Here is a 17,066-nt window from a genome sequence, read left to right as displayed (position 1 = left end):
TGGATCACCCGCCTTCCCTCCCAGTCCCCTGGAACACCCGCCTTCCCTCCAGGTCCACTGGATCACCTGCCTTCCACTCCCAGTCCACTGGATCACCCGGCTTCCCTCCCAGTCCACTGGATCATCCGCCTTCCCTCCCAGTCCACTGGATCACCCGCCTTCCCTCCGAGTCCACTGGATCACCCGCCTTCCCTCCCAATCCACTGGATCACCCGCCTGCCGCCTTCCCTCCCAGTCCACTGGATCACGCGCCTTCACTCCCTCCCAGTCCACTGGATCACGCGCCTTCACTCCCTCCCAGTCCACTGGATCCTCCGTCCTCTCCCAACTCGTCCCTCTGCCCGAGCGCTGAAACGTGATCGTTCCGCCGGAGGCCAAGGAGGTGGGGACGATGCAATCCGCCCGTGTCCCTCACTTCCTCACTCTGTACGTGTCGCTTCCTCCGTGGGTCTGAGTTCGTGTTCTGTCTTCGTCGATCCTTTACCCTCCCTCCAAGACCGATAATCGCCATGCTCCTCGCTTAGCCATATACACGTGGCGCTCCCGACGGCAAGTTTGGCGCGAAGTTTCCAAAGTCGAAGCTGCGATGGGGAACGCGGGCACGGCCGGGCATCGCTCGGGTACGTACGTCGTGTCTCGTACGTGTGCTGGTACGGGTCGTCACTCGTCCGGGATGTTCTGTCATCATTTCGGTATTTACGGGAAGTGTCGATGAACCGATGTCTATTTGCCGAACTCCCAGCTCTCGGTCTCTGTCTCTCCCATTCCCACCGTCACTCCCACATCTGTCCGCTGTCCCTCACTCTGTGTGCCTCACTATGTGTGCCTCACTCTGTGTGCCTCACTCTGTGGACTCGCTCTGTCTCTGTTCCTCTCTCTACCTCTCTCACTGTACGTCTCTCACTGTACCTCTCTCTCTGTACCTTTCTCAATGTACCCCTCTCTCTCTGTACCTCTCTCTCTCTCTGTACCTCTCTCTCTCTGTACCTCTCTCTCTCTGTACCTCTCTCTCTCTCTGTACCTCTCTCTCTCTCTCTGTACCTCTCTCTCTCTCTGTACCTCTCTCACTGTACCTCTCTCTGTCCCTCTCTTTCTCTCTCTCTCTCTCTGTACCTCTCTCTCTCTGTACCTCTCTCAATGTACCCCTCTCTCTCTGTACCTCTCTCTCTCTCTCTCTGTACCTCTCTCTCTCTCTCTCTCTCTGTACCTCTCTCTCTCTCTGTACCTCTCTCTCTCTCTGTACCTCTCTCTCTCTGTACCTCTCTCACTGTACCTCTCTCTCACTGTACCTCTCTCTCTCTGTACCTCTCTCTCTCTCTCTCTGTACCTCTCTCTCTCTGTACCTCTCTCACTGTCCCTCTCTCTCTCTGTCCCTCTCTTTCTCTGTCCCTCTCTCTCTGTACCTCTCTCTCTATCCCTTTCTCTGTCCCTCTCTCTGTTCCTCTCTCTGTCCCTCTCTCTGTCCCTCTCTCTGTACCTCTCTCTGTACCTCTCTCTCTGTACCTCTCTCTCTCTGTACCTCTCTCTCTCTGTACCTCTCTCTCTCTGTACCTCTCTCACTGTACCTCTCTGTGCCTCTCTCACTGTACCTCTATGTACCTCTTTCTCTGCACCTCTCTCACTGTACCTCTCTCTCACTGTACCTCTCTCTCTCTGTACCTCTCTCTCTCTATCTGTACCTCTCTCTCTATCCCTTTCTCTGTCCCTCTCTCTGTTCCTCTCTCTGTCCCTCTCTCTGTACCTCTCTCTCTCTGTACCTCTCTCTCTCTGTACCTCTCTCTCTCTGTACCTCTCTCTCTCTGTACCTCTCTCTCTGTACCTCACTGTACCTCTCTCACTGTACCTCTCTGTGCCTCTCTCACTGTACCTCTCTGTGCCTCTCTCACTGTACCTCTATGTACCTCTTTCTCTGCAACCTCTCACTGTACCTCTCTCACTGTACCTCTCTCTCTGTACCTCTCTCTCTCTGTACCTCTCTCTCACTGTACTTCTCTCACTGTACCTCTCTCTCTGTACCTCTCTCTCTGTACCTCTCTCTCTGTACCTCTCTCACTGTATCTCTCTCTATCTCTGAACCCCTCTCTCTGTACCTCTCTCTCTGTACCTCTCTCTCACTGTACCTCTCTCTCTGTACCTCTCTCTCTCTCTGTACCCCTCTCTCTCTCTCTCTGTACCTCTCTCTGTACCTCTCTCTCTCTGTACCTCTCTCTCTGTACCTCTCTCTCTGTACCTCTCTCACTGTACCTCTCTCTCTGTACCTCTCTCTCTGTACCTCAGTCTCTCTCTCTCTGTCTCTCTCTCTCTGTACCTCTCTCTGTACGTCTCTGTGCCTCTCTCTCTGTACCTCTGTCTCTCTCTCTGTACCTCTCTCTATACCTCTCTCTCTCTGTACCTCTCTCTCTGTACCTCTCTCTCTGTACCTCTCTCTCTGTACCTCTCTCTCTGTACCTCTCTCTCTGTTCCTCTCTGTACCTCTCTCTATTTCTGTACCTCTCTCTCTCTCTGTAGCTCTCTCTCCGTGCCTCTCTCTCTGTACCTCTCTCACTGTACCACTCTGTGCCTCTCTCTCTTTGCTTCTCTCTCTGTACCTCTCTCTCTCTGTACCTCTCTCTCCCTGTACCTCTCTCTCTCTGTGCCTCTCCTCTCTCTCTGTCCCTCTCTCTTTGCCTAGCTCTCTGTGCCTCACTCTCTCTATGCCTCACACTCTATACCTCTCTCTTTCTGTCCCTCACACTCTGTAACTCTCTCTCTGCCTCTCTCTCTCTCTCTCTCTCTCTCTCTCTGTGCCTCTCTCTATATACCTCTCTCTCTGTACTCTCTCTCTCTGTGCCTCTCTCTCTGTACCTATCTGTACCCCTCTCTCTCTCTCCCTCTCTCTCTCTCTCTCTCTGTGTCTCACTCGCTCTCTCTATCCCTCACACTCTATACCTCTCTCTTTCTGTCCCTCATACTCTGTACCTCAGTCTCTCTCTGTCCCTCACACTCTCTCTGTAACTCTCTCACTCTCTGTATCTCTCTCTCTGTGTGTGTGTGTGTGTGTGTGTGTGTGTGTGTGTGTGTGTGTGTGTGTGTGTGTGTGTGTGTGTGTGTGTGTGTCGCTGCGGTGTCATGGCGTCTGCTCGCTTCGTGTTGTGAGTGCTCTGTCTTGGTTGTTTGTCCCAGAGCTGTAGATAATAATAATAAAAATAAAGGAGTCTTATATAGCCCCATCCCTGGTGTTGGGCTAGCGGCTAGGGTGCCGGCTTAGGATCCTAGGATCCTGGGTTCGAATCCCGGTCGATCGCTGAATTAACGCCAGGGGGGTTGACTCAGCCTGTCATCCTTCCGAGGTCGGCTAATTGAGTACCAGTTCACTGGTAATTCCCTGTTTGTCGTTAAAGGCGGCAAAAAGGGTTGGCGTCAGGAAGGGCATCCGGCCGTAAAACATTGCTTCAAAAAAGGGACCAAAAAAACAACAACAACCACGGTTCCCGAAAAAGGCCAACCCCCGCTTTGCGGGAAAAATGGCCTCTAAAGGTGTTTAAAAAAAAAATATACTATATATATATATAGCCCCATCAAGCAGAGTAAACTACCCTCATGGCACTTTACATTATCATGCAAACGCACACACACCGCACACACACACACAAACATACACACACACAGACACACCTTCACTCTTGCCCTATTCCTCTCCCTCCCCATTCAAAACCCACAGATGTGTACTCCCCCTCCTCCTCCCCTCCCTCCCCCGCACATGTACACAGACATACTCTCGATCTCTGTCCCACCTCAAACCAAAGGGAAAACAGGACTTAGACTTTGAAAGACTTGTGAGATCGACCGCAAATTCTCGTCGGAATCGATCGCAAAACCTGTCACGCAGGTTTATCTGTCACAGCGATAACAACTCTGTCGCAGGAATCCCTTTCCCAGGAAACCCAAAGTTCACACGTGACCCTCGTTCGCCAACGTTCGTTCAGGACCTTGAAGCAGCTCGGCTTCTTGTCCAACTCACTCGCTCCGCCTTCCCTTCCTCCTCTTCCTCTTCGTCGTCGTCCGGTTCCGGTTTCATTTAAAACATTAACTTTTTTACCTTTTGGAAAATAGTAATATCTATTTCACTTAAACGATAACAATAATAGTACATGGAACCAAAAATGTTTACAGTGGATGAAAACCACAACAACGGAAGTGACGAATCCGTAACACCATGTTGTAGTGTACAGTGCTTGCCACGCATCCATGTTGTACAGCAGGCACGGTGCTTGCCACACACCCATGTTGTAGGGCACGGTGCTTGCCACGCACCCATGTTGTAGGGCACAGTGCTTGCCACGCACCCATTTTGTACAGCAGGCACGGTGCTTGCCACACACCCATGTTGTAGGGCACGGTGCTTGCCACGCACCCATGTTGTAGGGCACTGTTCTTGCCACGCACCCATGTTGTAGGGCACGGTGCTTGCCATACACCCATGTTGTAGGGCACAGTGCTTACCATGCACCCATGTTGTAGGGCATGGTGCTTGCCACACACCCACGTTGTAGGGCACGGTGCTTGCCACACTCCCATGTTGTAGGGCAGGGTGCCTGCCACACACCCATGTTGTAGGGCACGGTGCTTGCCACGCACCCATGTTGTAGGGCACTGTTCTTGCCACGCACCCATGTTGTAGGGCACGGTGCTTGCCATACACCCATGTTGTAGGGCACAGTGCTTACCACGCACCCATGTTGTAGGGCACGGTGCTTGCCACACACCCACGTTGTAGGGCACGGTGCTTGCCACACACCCATGTTGTAGGGCACGGTGCTTGCCACGCACCCATGTTGTAGGGCACGGTGCTTCCACACACCCACGTTGTAGGGCATGGTGCTTGCCACACACCCATGTTGGCGGGCACGGTGCTTGCCACACACCCATGTTGGCGGGCACGGTGCTTGCCACGCACCCATGTTGGCGGGCACGGTGCTTGCCACGCACCCATGTTGTCGGGCACGGTGCTTGCCACACACCCATGTTGTAGGGCACGGTGCTTGCCACACACCCATGTTGTAGGGCACGGTGCTTGCCACACACCCTTGTTGTAGGGCACGGTGCTTGCCACGCACCCATGTTGTAGGGCACGGTGCTTGCCACACACCCACGTTGTAGGGCACGGTGCTTGCCACACCCACGTTGTAGGGCACGGTGCTTGCCACACACCCACGTTGTAGGGCACGGTGCTTGCCACACACATGTTGTAGGGCATGGTGCTTGCCACACACCCACGTTGTAGGGCACAGTGCTTGCCACACACCCACGTTGTAGGGCACAGTGCTTGCTATGCACCCATGGTGTAGGGCACGGTGCTTGCCACACACCCACGTTGTAGGGCACAGTGCTTGCCACACGCCCACGTTGTAGGGCACAGTGCTTGCCATGCACCCATGGTGTGGGGCATGGTTCTTGCCACACACCCATTTTGTTGAGAGGCATGGTACTTGCACTGCAATGAAGCCCAAAGGAAAAATAAAAACATTATAAACACATCATGGATACTGATTGCTTTTCTTGATTACTCGAGTGTACAGATTGATGGGCAAAGTTTTGGTTTCCTACATTAAAAATATACTGTGTGGGGAGGAGATGGGTGGCAGCATTTGTGTGTTATAAAATGGGGATTGGTTGTATCAGATCATACGATAATGTGCAGAGTGCAGCTAACTTTGAATCGGCCGTGTAGCCTGGGTTCTAATGTCGACCCAGCTATAAACTGCCATCCTGGTTTCACATGCATGGCGAGGCATCGATGTGTGCGCCATCTCTCAGATGCACGTTAAACTGGTTGACCCGCCTGCAAACACCAGTTTATGGATGTTATTGATCCCAAGGCGTGTTTTGTGAAAAGTTGGTGAGTTATCTCAGGCACCCGGAACAATAATAATGCCCAATCCAAATTTCCTTTGGTCAAATGTCATGCCTGGCTATCTGGTTCTTGAAAGACCTGAGCCAAAGGCTTTTTTACTGGCAAGTTGGTGTGAATATTTGGACCCGTTAAAGGACAGAGACAGAGACCACGTGGCCAACTTCACCTATGTCGTACCTGCCATGCAACATTCTTGCATTATATCCTTGAAGCGCAGATCAAGATGATTCTGATAAACGCGGATCATAAACACATTTGGACAAAACACGCTAAAAATATAGCAAGCGCAAAGGGGCAGCGGGGAAGAACTGCAAGATTGGCCAAAAAGGTGGCTTCCTGTTAACACCATTGATTTTCTTAGTAGAGAGAGGAAAAAAAAAAAGATGGGTTATAGTTATTTAATTATTCCTCCAAGATTAATCACAAAGTCGCTCATTTACCTTGATGCTCAACAATTGTCAGAAACACGACGTGTCGCTAAGTCGGTGTACGTCTGATCGGAGGGAATATTCGATGAATAAAAAGGGCCCCTGGATATACTTAGACCCACATTTTTACTTCCGACACCAAAGGTGGATGGAGGTTATGTTTTCACCCCTGTCTGTCTATCTGTTTGTTTGTCTGTCTGTCCGTGTGTGAACAAAATATCTCAAAACGTTGTGGAGATTCGGACGAAATTTGGCAGAGATGTAGAGTATCGGGCAGCAGGGATTCAAATCGATTCTTCCTTGTCACACACACAACCTGTCCAACAAGTTTTGTCCCAATCCATCCATAACTTTTTGAGATATCCTGCTATGTATCGTTTTTGGCCCTATCTCCCAATGGTGAAGAATCACTTAAAAAAATTAAATAATCCTCACTTCCTTCTTGCTCTCACCTTTTATAGTGTCGGCATTGCACATCATCTATGACGCTTTATGCCACTCTACTCTCACTCACCATTGGCTGCTGTTCAGCCCGGGGTACCGGTGAGCTCTGTGACCTCTCACGACCGCAGCTCGGCTCGGGCTGCTCGACGGAATTCCCCACATTAAACTGGTGCCCTCAGGCCTACCAGAATGCAAAAAGACACATTTATTAACAGGGGTGAGAACAGTAAAAAAATGGTTCAAAAGGGTTGGTAATTTTACATACTGCACATACAATAGGGAAGGTTGATGTCATATAACTATTACTTACATAGGCGATGCATATCTAATATGACATTTAATTACTTTACGCTTATGCTGAGACACTCACTAAGGAAATAACTGTACTATACTAGGCATCTTTAACCCACTAGGAGTCATTTCCACAAAAATAGCAAAGAATCCTTTTAAGTCCACAAGGGGTACAGAATAGGTTGAGAGAAGTGTTGGTCCATTGAGGAATAGCACAGGGACATTGGTTGGTGATGAAAAGTGAGATGGTGAGCTTGTTCAATCGTTATTTTGCTTCATCATTTATTGAAGAACAGTCAGGGGGATTTACCAATAGCTGAGAATCTAGCTGAGGGGGGTGAGGAAGGGCATTTGGAGGAGTTCCAGGTCGGAGTGGAGGAAGGAAATCAGCAGCGAGGAAGATGAAGGAATGATGAAGCTTCAGCGGCAGATAATACACATCCGAGAGTGTCGGTGTAGGTGGCAGAGTATATAATCATCATGTGATGTCTTTAACAGATCATTGGAGTCAGGACAGGTACCATAGGACTAGAGAGTAGCAGTGAACGAATTTAGAGAGAGTAGCAGTGGAACACCACTACCGGCATTTAATAAAGGATCCAGATCGGAATTGGGGAACGAGAGGATCTGTTCCTTTAACTTTAGTTGTGCGGAAGATGTTTGAAATGTCAACTGGGGATTGGACGATGAGGAACCAATGAATAAATATAAACCAATTGAAGGCAGCAAAAAAAAAAGTTTGATGAAGCAGTTTCTAATTGGCTGGATGAGGGAAGTGCAGTTGATGTAGCATAGGCCTATATATCTCAATTTGATAAGGTGCCCCAGAGGAGGTTTTTAGCTAAGTTGAGGTTTTGTGTTGTAGCTATAGATGGATTGGAAACTGAAATAGTGATAGGAAGCAAAATGTCTGTGAATTGGAGGACGTGAGTTGAGAGGTTATAATTAGTGAGGTAACCCAGGGGTCAGTACTACAACTATTTATTATTATCCGATCCCCTGCACAGCGGGAGACGGGTTTGTAATCACTTCTGTGTCTGTCCGCTCGTACTTCTTTTTTTACCATTTGAGCTATTTTCATCAAATTTGCACCAAAGCTTTATTATGGTAATACGAGAAAGCAAATTTTTAATTTTGTCAAAAGGTCAAAGGTCAGCGTCACATAAAATCATAAATTTTCATCCAATTGACCTGAAATTTCAATTTGCCATTTGAGTTTTGTCATCAGATTTTCAAAAATCTTTATTACAATAATATGGAGAAGGCAAATTAATAATTTGGTCTAAAGGTCAAAGGTCAGCATCACATCAAATTGCCAATTTTCACCCGATTGACCTGAAATTTTTTATAATTTGCATATTGCATCACTGAATTGGTTCACCAATCAAAAGCTAGAAGCCAATTGTTTTTTTTATATCAAAAAGTCAAAGGTCAAGGCTGCATAAAATCATCAATTTTAATTTTGTATTTTATGTTAAATAGTCTAGTAGGAAGACTAGGTCCCCCTGCACCCCCCGGAGATATACTTCTAATCAGTGTTTCTAGATTGGAAAAAATGTGTAGAAAATGACTAGCTATGGCCCCAAGCTGAAAAAATGTCCCACATACCATTTTTATGCAAATTACTGCTGCCATTATCAAAAAAACGATTTTTGACATATCTCAGCCAATATTGCAGATAATTGAAAAATGAAGGTGTCTAGACCCATGTTTTGAAGGGCATAGATCATGATAGAACTATTCATAACATGATTACATGTGTCTATGGTATACTAGTATGCTAATTAGTGCTTTATTTACAAAATAATCACAGTTTTACGAAATAATAGACTCATATTAAGGTCCGTCTACACAGACGTTAACACAAAGTTTTATTTTTCTAAATATTACAACTGTCAAAATAGTCCTAGCACTCAATGTGACCACTCTTCTCTTGCTTGTTTTAGATAAACATCATTAGCATTAGTGATTCTACACTGAGTCAGTCATCATCATTTTCATCGAAATCGTCAGAGTCAAACTCTTCTTCTCCTTCCTCTTCCTCCTCCTCTTCGTGCTCTCCTGTGTTCAGAAGATCCACCAGTGAGGTTGGTAGGATGGGACCACTGGACCACATTGGTTTCAACAGTCCTTCATCAGTCCTTATCCATCCTTGCTCCTCATAAGGTTTTGGCTTTTCGATGATAGGTTGATCGGCTCTTTTGTACAATGCTACGCGGTGGTTCACACGCTGGATGTGCGGCTTCAGGGCAGACTGGCATGGAGGAAGGCGAGCCAGATCAACCTTGGACTTGGATGTGAGGGTCTTGTCCTCTCCCACCATTTTTCGTAGCAGCTTGGCACGGACAATGTCCACTGATGACTCGCGACTCTGGCCGTACATCACACAGGTGAATTTTTCTAACTGCCTCTCCACCTCAGGGTTGGCATCCCAGTTGTCACCCAGTTCACCGAATGCCCTGTGAAACCTGGTATTCTTCTCCAGCTTTTTCAAGGGCCCGACTTTTCCCTTCCCTTTGAAGGCACTGGTGCAGTCTTCTCCGCTGAACACATAGTACCCCAGGAGAGTGGCACAGTAGTCCTCTCCCAGGGATTCTGCCAGCTCAGAGACGTTGACAAGTTGGCGATGCTTCCCTGACCCTGTATCCAGGTACACCGTCAGCTTGATGTTGTGGGCATGGTGGAGCAGGATCAGGAGGATGTCTGTGTCCGGTGTTCTGACTACAGCGTTCTTGTATCCGATGGTAGCAGCATGATGGAGGTACAGAACCACCCTGGTATCAGTCTCTTCCTGGTTGCTGTAGATCGTGGGGAGTTCACGTACCTCGACCTGAAACACAAAAAGGCACCGCATTTCAATCACCAGTCACTGCCAGTTTCAGATCTAGACAAACATCACAGGTAATCACCTTTTTTTCAGGAAAAATTACAAATTGAATCGCCATTCACGAAGGGCTTTCAATTTTACCTTGCCATTCGTTGAGGCAAGTTGGTGGGCCTTCCCCTCCACGATCAGCACAGCCATCTCTGTTCTCTCCAGCCTGGTAGCTGCCTCTTGTCCACTCCACACTTTCAGAAGAAGCTGGCACATCTGCTTTTTGTTGTCGTCATTTGCAAGGAACATTTTGAAGTCATATGGCTTCCTGGTTGCTGGTCCAGCCAGAATGATCTTCTCTGAGCTGCCCCGCCTCAGCCTTTCCTGCGCTTCGATTGACTCAGGATGGTAACTGTCAGTGGAGAACAGAAAGTGCTGCTTGGCCACCATCTGATCAAGCACCTGCAAGCATATCTCACCACATGTTGGGGGAAGGTTGGCAAGGGTATGCAGCAGCGCCATTCCATCCTGGATGAACAGGGCATCCTTGGGGTATTGCAGATCTTGTGGTGTGGTGTCCTCTAAAAGGTAGTGCAGAATGGAGGCTTTGTTGGTTTTGCAGAAGAACCCATCTGGTGTCCCAAGGCTAGGAGGCACTGGCATCAGGCAGTACTTCATGAGTTCTCCCAGGTCTAATGGCTCATCTTGACTCTGAGACTTGACAAGCTCTCAGAGTGTCCAAGCCTGTGTAGTATTGTGGTGAGCTGTTTGCTTCGGAACAGGTGCCTTACAGTCACACAGAGGAGAATGTGCTTTGGTAACTTCCATTTTCCATCTGACACTGCACGGCACAGATCTTGTCCAATGGAGAAGACCAGACGCTTCACCTTTTCTGTCTCGATGCCCTCCTTGCCAGTCATTAGCACGCTGAGAAAGCGGACAAGGTCTGGAGGTAGGATGTCTTCAGGATTGAGCTCCATGTCTTCAGCTGTTGGTGGCCATGGTTGGTCTTTACACTCTCTGAAAGCCTGTAGAATACCCTGGCGAAGTTGGAGGGCAACATTTTGGTTCTTGTTTGTGCTTCCGAGTGTGAATGCTCGTGCGAGAGCATTGGAAACTGTTATGTTTGAGCTGTGCACAAGCCAGAAAGAAATGACATCACATTTGTCATGATCAACCTTCGTGAAGTGGATATGCTCCTTGATTGGGTCATTCTGTAGGCGTTTCAGTAGTTTCTCTGACCGATAATTTGAGTTCTCATATCCATTCAGTTTCAGTTCCTCGACATAGAGCAAGCGCAAGGAAGAAAGCTGTAGAACTTTATTCTGCTGGATGACCTGGGTTTGAATGTGTTCCAGTACTGAGTTGAATGCCTTTTCATGGGCGGCTGACATGCAAGCCTGCTCCTTTGGTGCTTCGGCTCTGTGAATCGCACGCTCATAGTTGTAGAATGCTGTGCGGAAAGCTTTAAAACATGACGGATGGTGTTTGGCCTCACATGCAAAGAGGTCTTTGTTTTTCACCTTTCGATGGAGTCGATAGAGACCCATTTTCTCAGCCCGTGTTTCGATTTGCTCCCATGCATTTTCTTTGTTTTTAAAGGATGGGAAGGTTGTAGGCCTCTCAGTATTGCGATGAGCATCTTTGGTCTCAACTTTCTCACAAAATATACACTCTGGCGGGAAGATGGGTTCAGCAGAACCTCCTGGTTTACGAGGAGAGTGATGCCATGATGAGGTTGATGGCCCTGGTTCTGTATCATCTCCCAGACGATGAAAGTGGCGGACAAAGTGCTTATAACACTTGCTGTGATATCCTACTCTTTCTAGGTCATCAGGAAGAGTTGCCGGGATCTGATCACATACTGATTGCATACGACATGGGGAGTCATGCGGTTGGTTGAGACGTCTATCCCGGATCTTTTGAAGCAGTTGCAGTTTTTCTGAAGCAGATCCTTTAATTTTACGGAGGGGCGTGAAATCCCCATGATCAGACATGGATGGTACATGAAGGATGCATGTAGGAGGAGAGCTTTGGGCTGCAGGTTCTACACTCCGTTTTCTTTTGGGCATGCTTGCTGTCGATGTCTACCATCACTGTTAAATGACAAATAAGAAATCACGAATGATGTTAAAAGTGCCTGTGAAAGGAGGCTCTGAGTTTTCAGTGAGGTAACAGAGGTTCTGAGTCATGTTCTACACTAGGGTACTTTTTAGCTGACTAAACCATGTTTAGTGGCATCAAAAGTGCTAATAGCTAAAACATCTAAATTCTTCCACACTAACGTTAGCTATCTAGGCCAATGAAACATTGTGCTAAGTTACTGTAGCTAGCTCAGCTGTCGTGCCTCTTTCTGGTTCAATTCATATACAGAAGTCAACAGATATGTCTCATGTTTGGCATTAACAAAAGTTTAAGTTACACCGACATTAGGAACATACTGTACATAGATGAGGCTAGCTTTAACGTTAGCTAACATGGTGCTAGCTGGCTCAGCTGTTATTCTGCCTGTTTATGATTTCATGCAGAAACTGAAGTCAAGAGTGTGAGTAACATTATAGTTAGCATCTTACCTGGCTAGATTGGAGGATGAATACCAAGAACAACACACAGATGGAATGGAAGACTGAACTTTCAACTGAGGTATTCAATAACATCAACGTTACCAATTGATACGAGCGCGCGACATTACCAATTGATACGAGCGCGCGAGCGCGCATGTTACATGGATGGAAATGTAAAATGGCAGCTATAGCAGCACTAATTTGGATCTCTAGTCTGTCATTTCTGCACTGTGATTGGATAACATAAAAAAATATGTTTGGGAGTTAACAGCAGGAGTTGGTAGATTTTACGTGGGCTGGGTGAGAAACCTTTAAATAAGCAAGTGAAAATCTCTCGCAATACAAAGTCAATGGTGGGAAGAAAAGTTGAGTGGTACCAATGTTACTGCCAATGTCCCGCCCCTATGCAAGACTCAGGAGCATCTTGTTGACATTTAACCTTGAAAATACCTGGGTTTAGACCCCTTATGTACCATGTTAAGTTATCTGCAGTATTAACGTATCCTTATCATTTGTAAAACTGATTATTTTGTAATTACAGCATTAATATGCATACTAGTATACCATAGACACATGTAATCATGTTATGAATAGTTCTATCATGATCTATGCCCTTCAAAACATGGGTCTAGACACCTTCATTTTTCAATTATCTGCAATATTGGCTGAGATATGTCAAAAATCGTTTTTTTGATAATGGCAGCAGTAATTTGCATAAAAATGGTATGTGGGACATTTTTTCAGCTTGGGGCCATAGCTAGTCATTTTCTACACATTTTTTCCAATCTAGAAACACTGATTAGAAGTATATCTCCGGGGGGTGCAAGGGGACCTAGTCTACCTACTAGACTAAAACTGTTTTCATTATTTTGAGCATATGGAAGAAGAAGAAGACGTCTGAATACCAACGAATGCAGATGGGCTTTGCATTTTCACCTGTTTTCTCGTTCATGATTTGGACAATGGAGTTGAGAGTAATCTTTCTAAATTTGCAGATGACACAAAGCTTGGAGGTAAATTGGACAGAGTGGGGGGGGGGGGGCATTCAATTCCAGAGGTGGGCGCGATTCGGAAAATTTTAAGTCCGCTTACCGCTTATCCGCTCCGCCAGCCCGTGTAGTCCGATTCGCTTATCCGCTTCAGCGGCCGAAAATCTTAGTCCGCTTACCGCTTATCCGCTTATCCGCTTCGATTCGATTTTTTAAAAGCGCTTCGACGTTTTTAAAGCGATTTTTGACGTTTCTAAAGGGAATTTAATGCTTTTTAAGCCTAAATAGCCATTTCTAACTACTACAAAGACAAACAAAGCTTTTAAGATCAAAAATATACATTTTTATTTAAATAAAATTTATTCAAAATTTATTGAAATAAAGTTTTCCACTCGACTCTACTCTACTCTACAGTTAATTTAAATATAATTTTAATATATGCAAGTTACATTAAAGAAAAATCAATTTGCCCGTCCTTTCTTTGACAAGAGAGTCTACTAGTCAACAGACTAGCACTAGCAGTCTGTTGACTAGTCCTCGTCTTCCTCCTCCACCTCGTGGGCCTTCTTGAGGATTTGGAGGTTGCCCTTCATGAAGACGAGGGCCTCGAAGTTCGGTGCAGCCAGGGCCGACCTCTTAGGCCTGAGGATGTCCGACCCGTAGCTGAACACGCGCTCGACCGAGGCAGAGCTCGGGAGCGGCGTGTTATGCCTGAGAAATAGAGTTACCCAAGCATCACGGAACTCGAGCGGGAAGAGATTGGGCGAGAGCCGAGTTGTTAGGGTTTCACTTATTATTCACTTAAATAAATATTCACAATTCTAGAGTAACGGCTCAGGCTAACAGCTGATTTGGCGAATCGCGATGCGCTTTAATTTTTCGGTAGTCCGCTTACGCTTATCCGCTTCGGTTTCCGGGGGTTGTTCCGATTCGCTTATCCGCTTCGAAAACGTTAGTCCGCTGCAGCGGATAAGCGGATAAGCGGACTTTCGAAGCGGACCGCCCACCTCTGTTCAATTCAAGAAACTATGGATACTTTCATAGATGCAGATGCAGTTTAACATCAATAAATGTAACGGGTATGGAGATTCAGCATAAATTGTCAAGACTGATTCTAGGCCCAGCTAGACTAAGCTATGAGGAGTGCCTGAAGAAGACAGGATTTTTGTGTTTATAAAGGAGGTGATTACGAGGGGATCTGATTGAGATGTTTCAGATGATGAAAGTTATGAACAAAATCAATGTGGAAGGTACAAAATCAAACAAAATCAACAGGACCAGGGGCCACAGTTTCAGAGTGAAGAAGAGGATGGTTATCATGGTTATAAGACAGGTGAGTCCTGTCACGCAGTGAGTGGTAAATGCATGGAATGGTCTCTCTGGAAAGGTAGTAGCAGCAGAAAGAGTTGATAGGGTCAAATTAGAATTATTAAAATATACACCGCATAAGCATTGCGGGGATAGAGGGGTACATGTAAATTGGCAGGAATGGTCGGTAGCCTGAGGTATGGATGAGGTGATTGTACACCTGTGTCATGATTGCGATGTCTGAGATGTGTCGTGGTTTCCTAAAAAGGTGAATGTGCTGTCTGTGTTTGTTCCTGCCTCACCTTACAACCGAGTTTGCTCCCTTCCTAAAACTCCCTCCAAATGTTTATTTTATTTTAAATGTTTTTTTTTGTCACATTATGTGTGTAACACACCCTGGTGCTTTCCCCACTGTTGTCATCCCATCTCCTCCATTCTAAAGTTCATTTAAATTGATAAACTGCTAGATTGAATATGGTGTAGATGTAGCACAGGCTTAATGGGCCAAATGGCCTCCTGCGTCCAAGTTCCTTGTGTCGTCTTTTTATTTGTTACCCTCGCCAGAAGAGTGGAGAGGATATTGCATTTGCGTCTGTCTGTCTGTTTGTTTGTCTTTGTTACTTGCCGGAAAAATTTTCCGGCAAGTATGTTGATCTGTTCGTTTGTTTGTCTGTTTGTCTGTTTGTCTGTTTGTCTGTTTGTCTGTCTGTTTGTCTGTTTGCAGCACTGCGTCTACACCGTTGCACGGAGAATCGCCAAACTTTGCACACATAATGGTCTTGCCCTCTAATATACTGTGCCTCAATGATGACGTCATCGGTGACGTGGTTCGGCCGCCATCTTGGAAAAACCGAATAAATTTGCACCTCTATATCTCCGAAAGTACTGAACAGAAAAAATTGAGACATGGCTCATTGTAAAGAACTCTCCATGGGGAATAAAATATGTTAATGATGACGTCATATGTCACGTGGTCGGCCGCCATCTTGGAAAAACGGCAAAAATTTGCACCACTATATCTCCAAAAGTGCTGAACAGAAAAAATTGAGACATGGCTCATTGTAAAGAACTCTCCATGGGGCATAAAATATGTTAATGATGACGTCATCAGTCACGTGGTCGGCCGCCATCTTGGAAAAACCGAAAAACTCTGCACCTCCACATCTCCAAAAGTCCTGAATAGAAAAAATTGAGGTATGGCTCATTGTAAAGAACTCTCCATGGGGAATAAAATATGTTAATTATGACGTCATCGGTCACGTGGTTCGGCCGCCCTATTTGTCCTAAATGGCCGATAAAAAAGTACATTCCGGCAAGTCCTCGGTCTCTGACCGATTTTTCATTTGTATGTTTGTTTGTCTTTGTCTGTTTGTTTGTCTGTTTGTTTGTTTGTTACTTGCCGGAAAAAATTTTCCGGCAAGTATGTTGATCTGTTTGTTTGTCTGTCTGTTTGTCTGTTTGTCTGTTTGTCTGTCTGTCTGTCTGTCTGTCTGTCTGTTTGCAGCACTGCGTCTACACCGTTGCACGTAGAATCGCCAAACTTTGCACACATATTGGTCTTGCCCTGGAATAGACTGTGCCCAATTGATGACGTCATCGGTGACGTGGTTCGGCCGCCATCTTGGAAAAACCGAAAAACTTTGCACCTCTATATCTCCGAAAGTACTGAACAGAAAAAATTGAGACATGGCTCATTGTAAAGAACTCTCCATGCGGAATAAAATACGTAAATGATGACGTCATCAGTCACGTGGTTCTGGCGCCATCTTGGAAAAACCGAAAAACGTTGCGCCACTATATCTCCAAAAGTGCTGAACAGAAAAAATTGAGACATGGCTCATTGTAAAGAACTCTCCATGGGGAATAAAATATGTTAATGATGACGTCATCAGTCACGTGGTCGGCCGCCATCTTGGAAAAACCGAAAAACTCTGCACCTCCACATCTCCAAAAGTCCTGAACAGAAAAAATTGAGGTATGGCTCATTGTAAAGAACTCTCCATGGGGAATAAAATATGTTAATGATGACGTCATGTATCACATAGTTCGGCCGCCATATTTGTTCTAAATGGCCGATAAAAAAGTACATTCCGGCAAGTCCTCGGTCTCTGACCGATTTTTCATCTGTTTGTTACTTGCCGGAAAAATTTCCGGCAAGTATGTTGATCTGTTCGTTTGTTTGTTACTTGCCGGAAAATTTTTTCCGGCAAGTATGTTGATCTGTTCGTTTGTCTGTTTGTCTGTCTGTCTGTCTGTCTGTTTGCAGCACTGCGTCTACACCGTTGCACGGAGAATCGCCAAACTTTGCACACATATTCGTCTTGGCCTGGAATA

The 17,066-nt window shown here is 46.3% G+C and overlaps 1 protein-coding gene across 1 annotated transcript in view; it reads left to right on the top strand.

The window, feature by feature from the left end:
- Nucleotides 1-276: 276 nt before the first annotated feature.
- LOC137439444 (cytospin-A) overlaps nucleotides 277-17,066 on the top strand; it is a 301,742-nt gene continuing 284,952 nt past the window's right edge. Inside the window, exon 1 of the mRNA XM_068135203.2 lies at nucleotides 277-620. Within this exon, the coding sequence (XP_067991304.2) occupies nucleotides 587-620 (34 nt within the window). The 5' untranslated portion in view covers nucleotides 277-586. The remainder of the gene's footprint in view (nucleotides 621-17,066) is intronic.

This window comes from Myxine glutinosa, chromosome 14 (assembly GCF_964187855.1).
Source record: "Myxine glutinosa chromosome 14, kmMyxGlut1.1, whole genome shotgun sequence".
NCBI classification, from domain to species: Eukaryota; Metazoa; Chordata; class Myxini; order Myxiniformes; family Myxinidae; genus Myxine; species Myxine glutinosa.
This window is presented reverse-complemented; position numbering and strand designations above follow the sequence as displayed.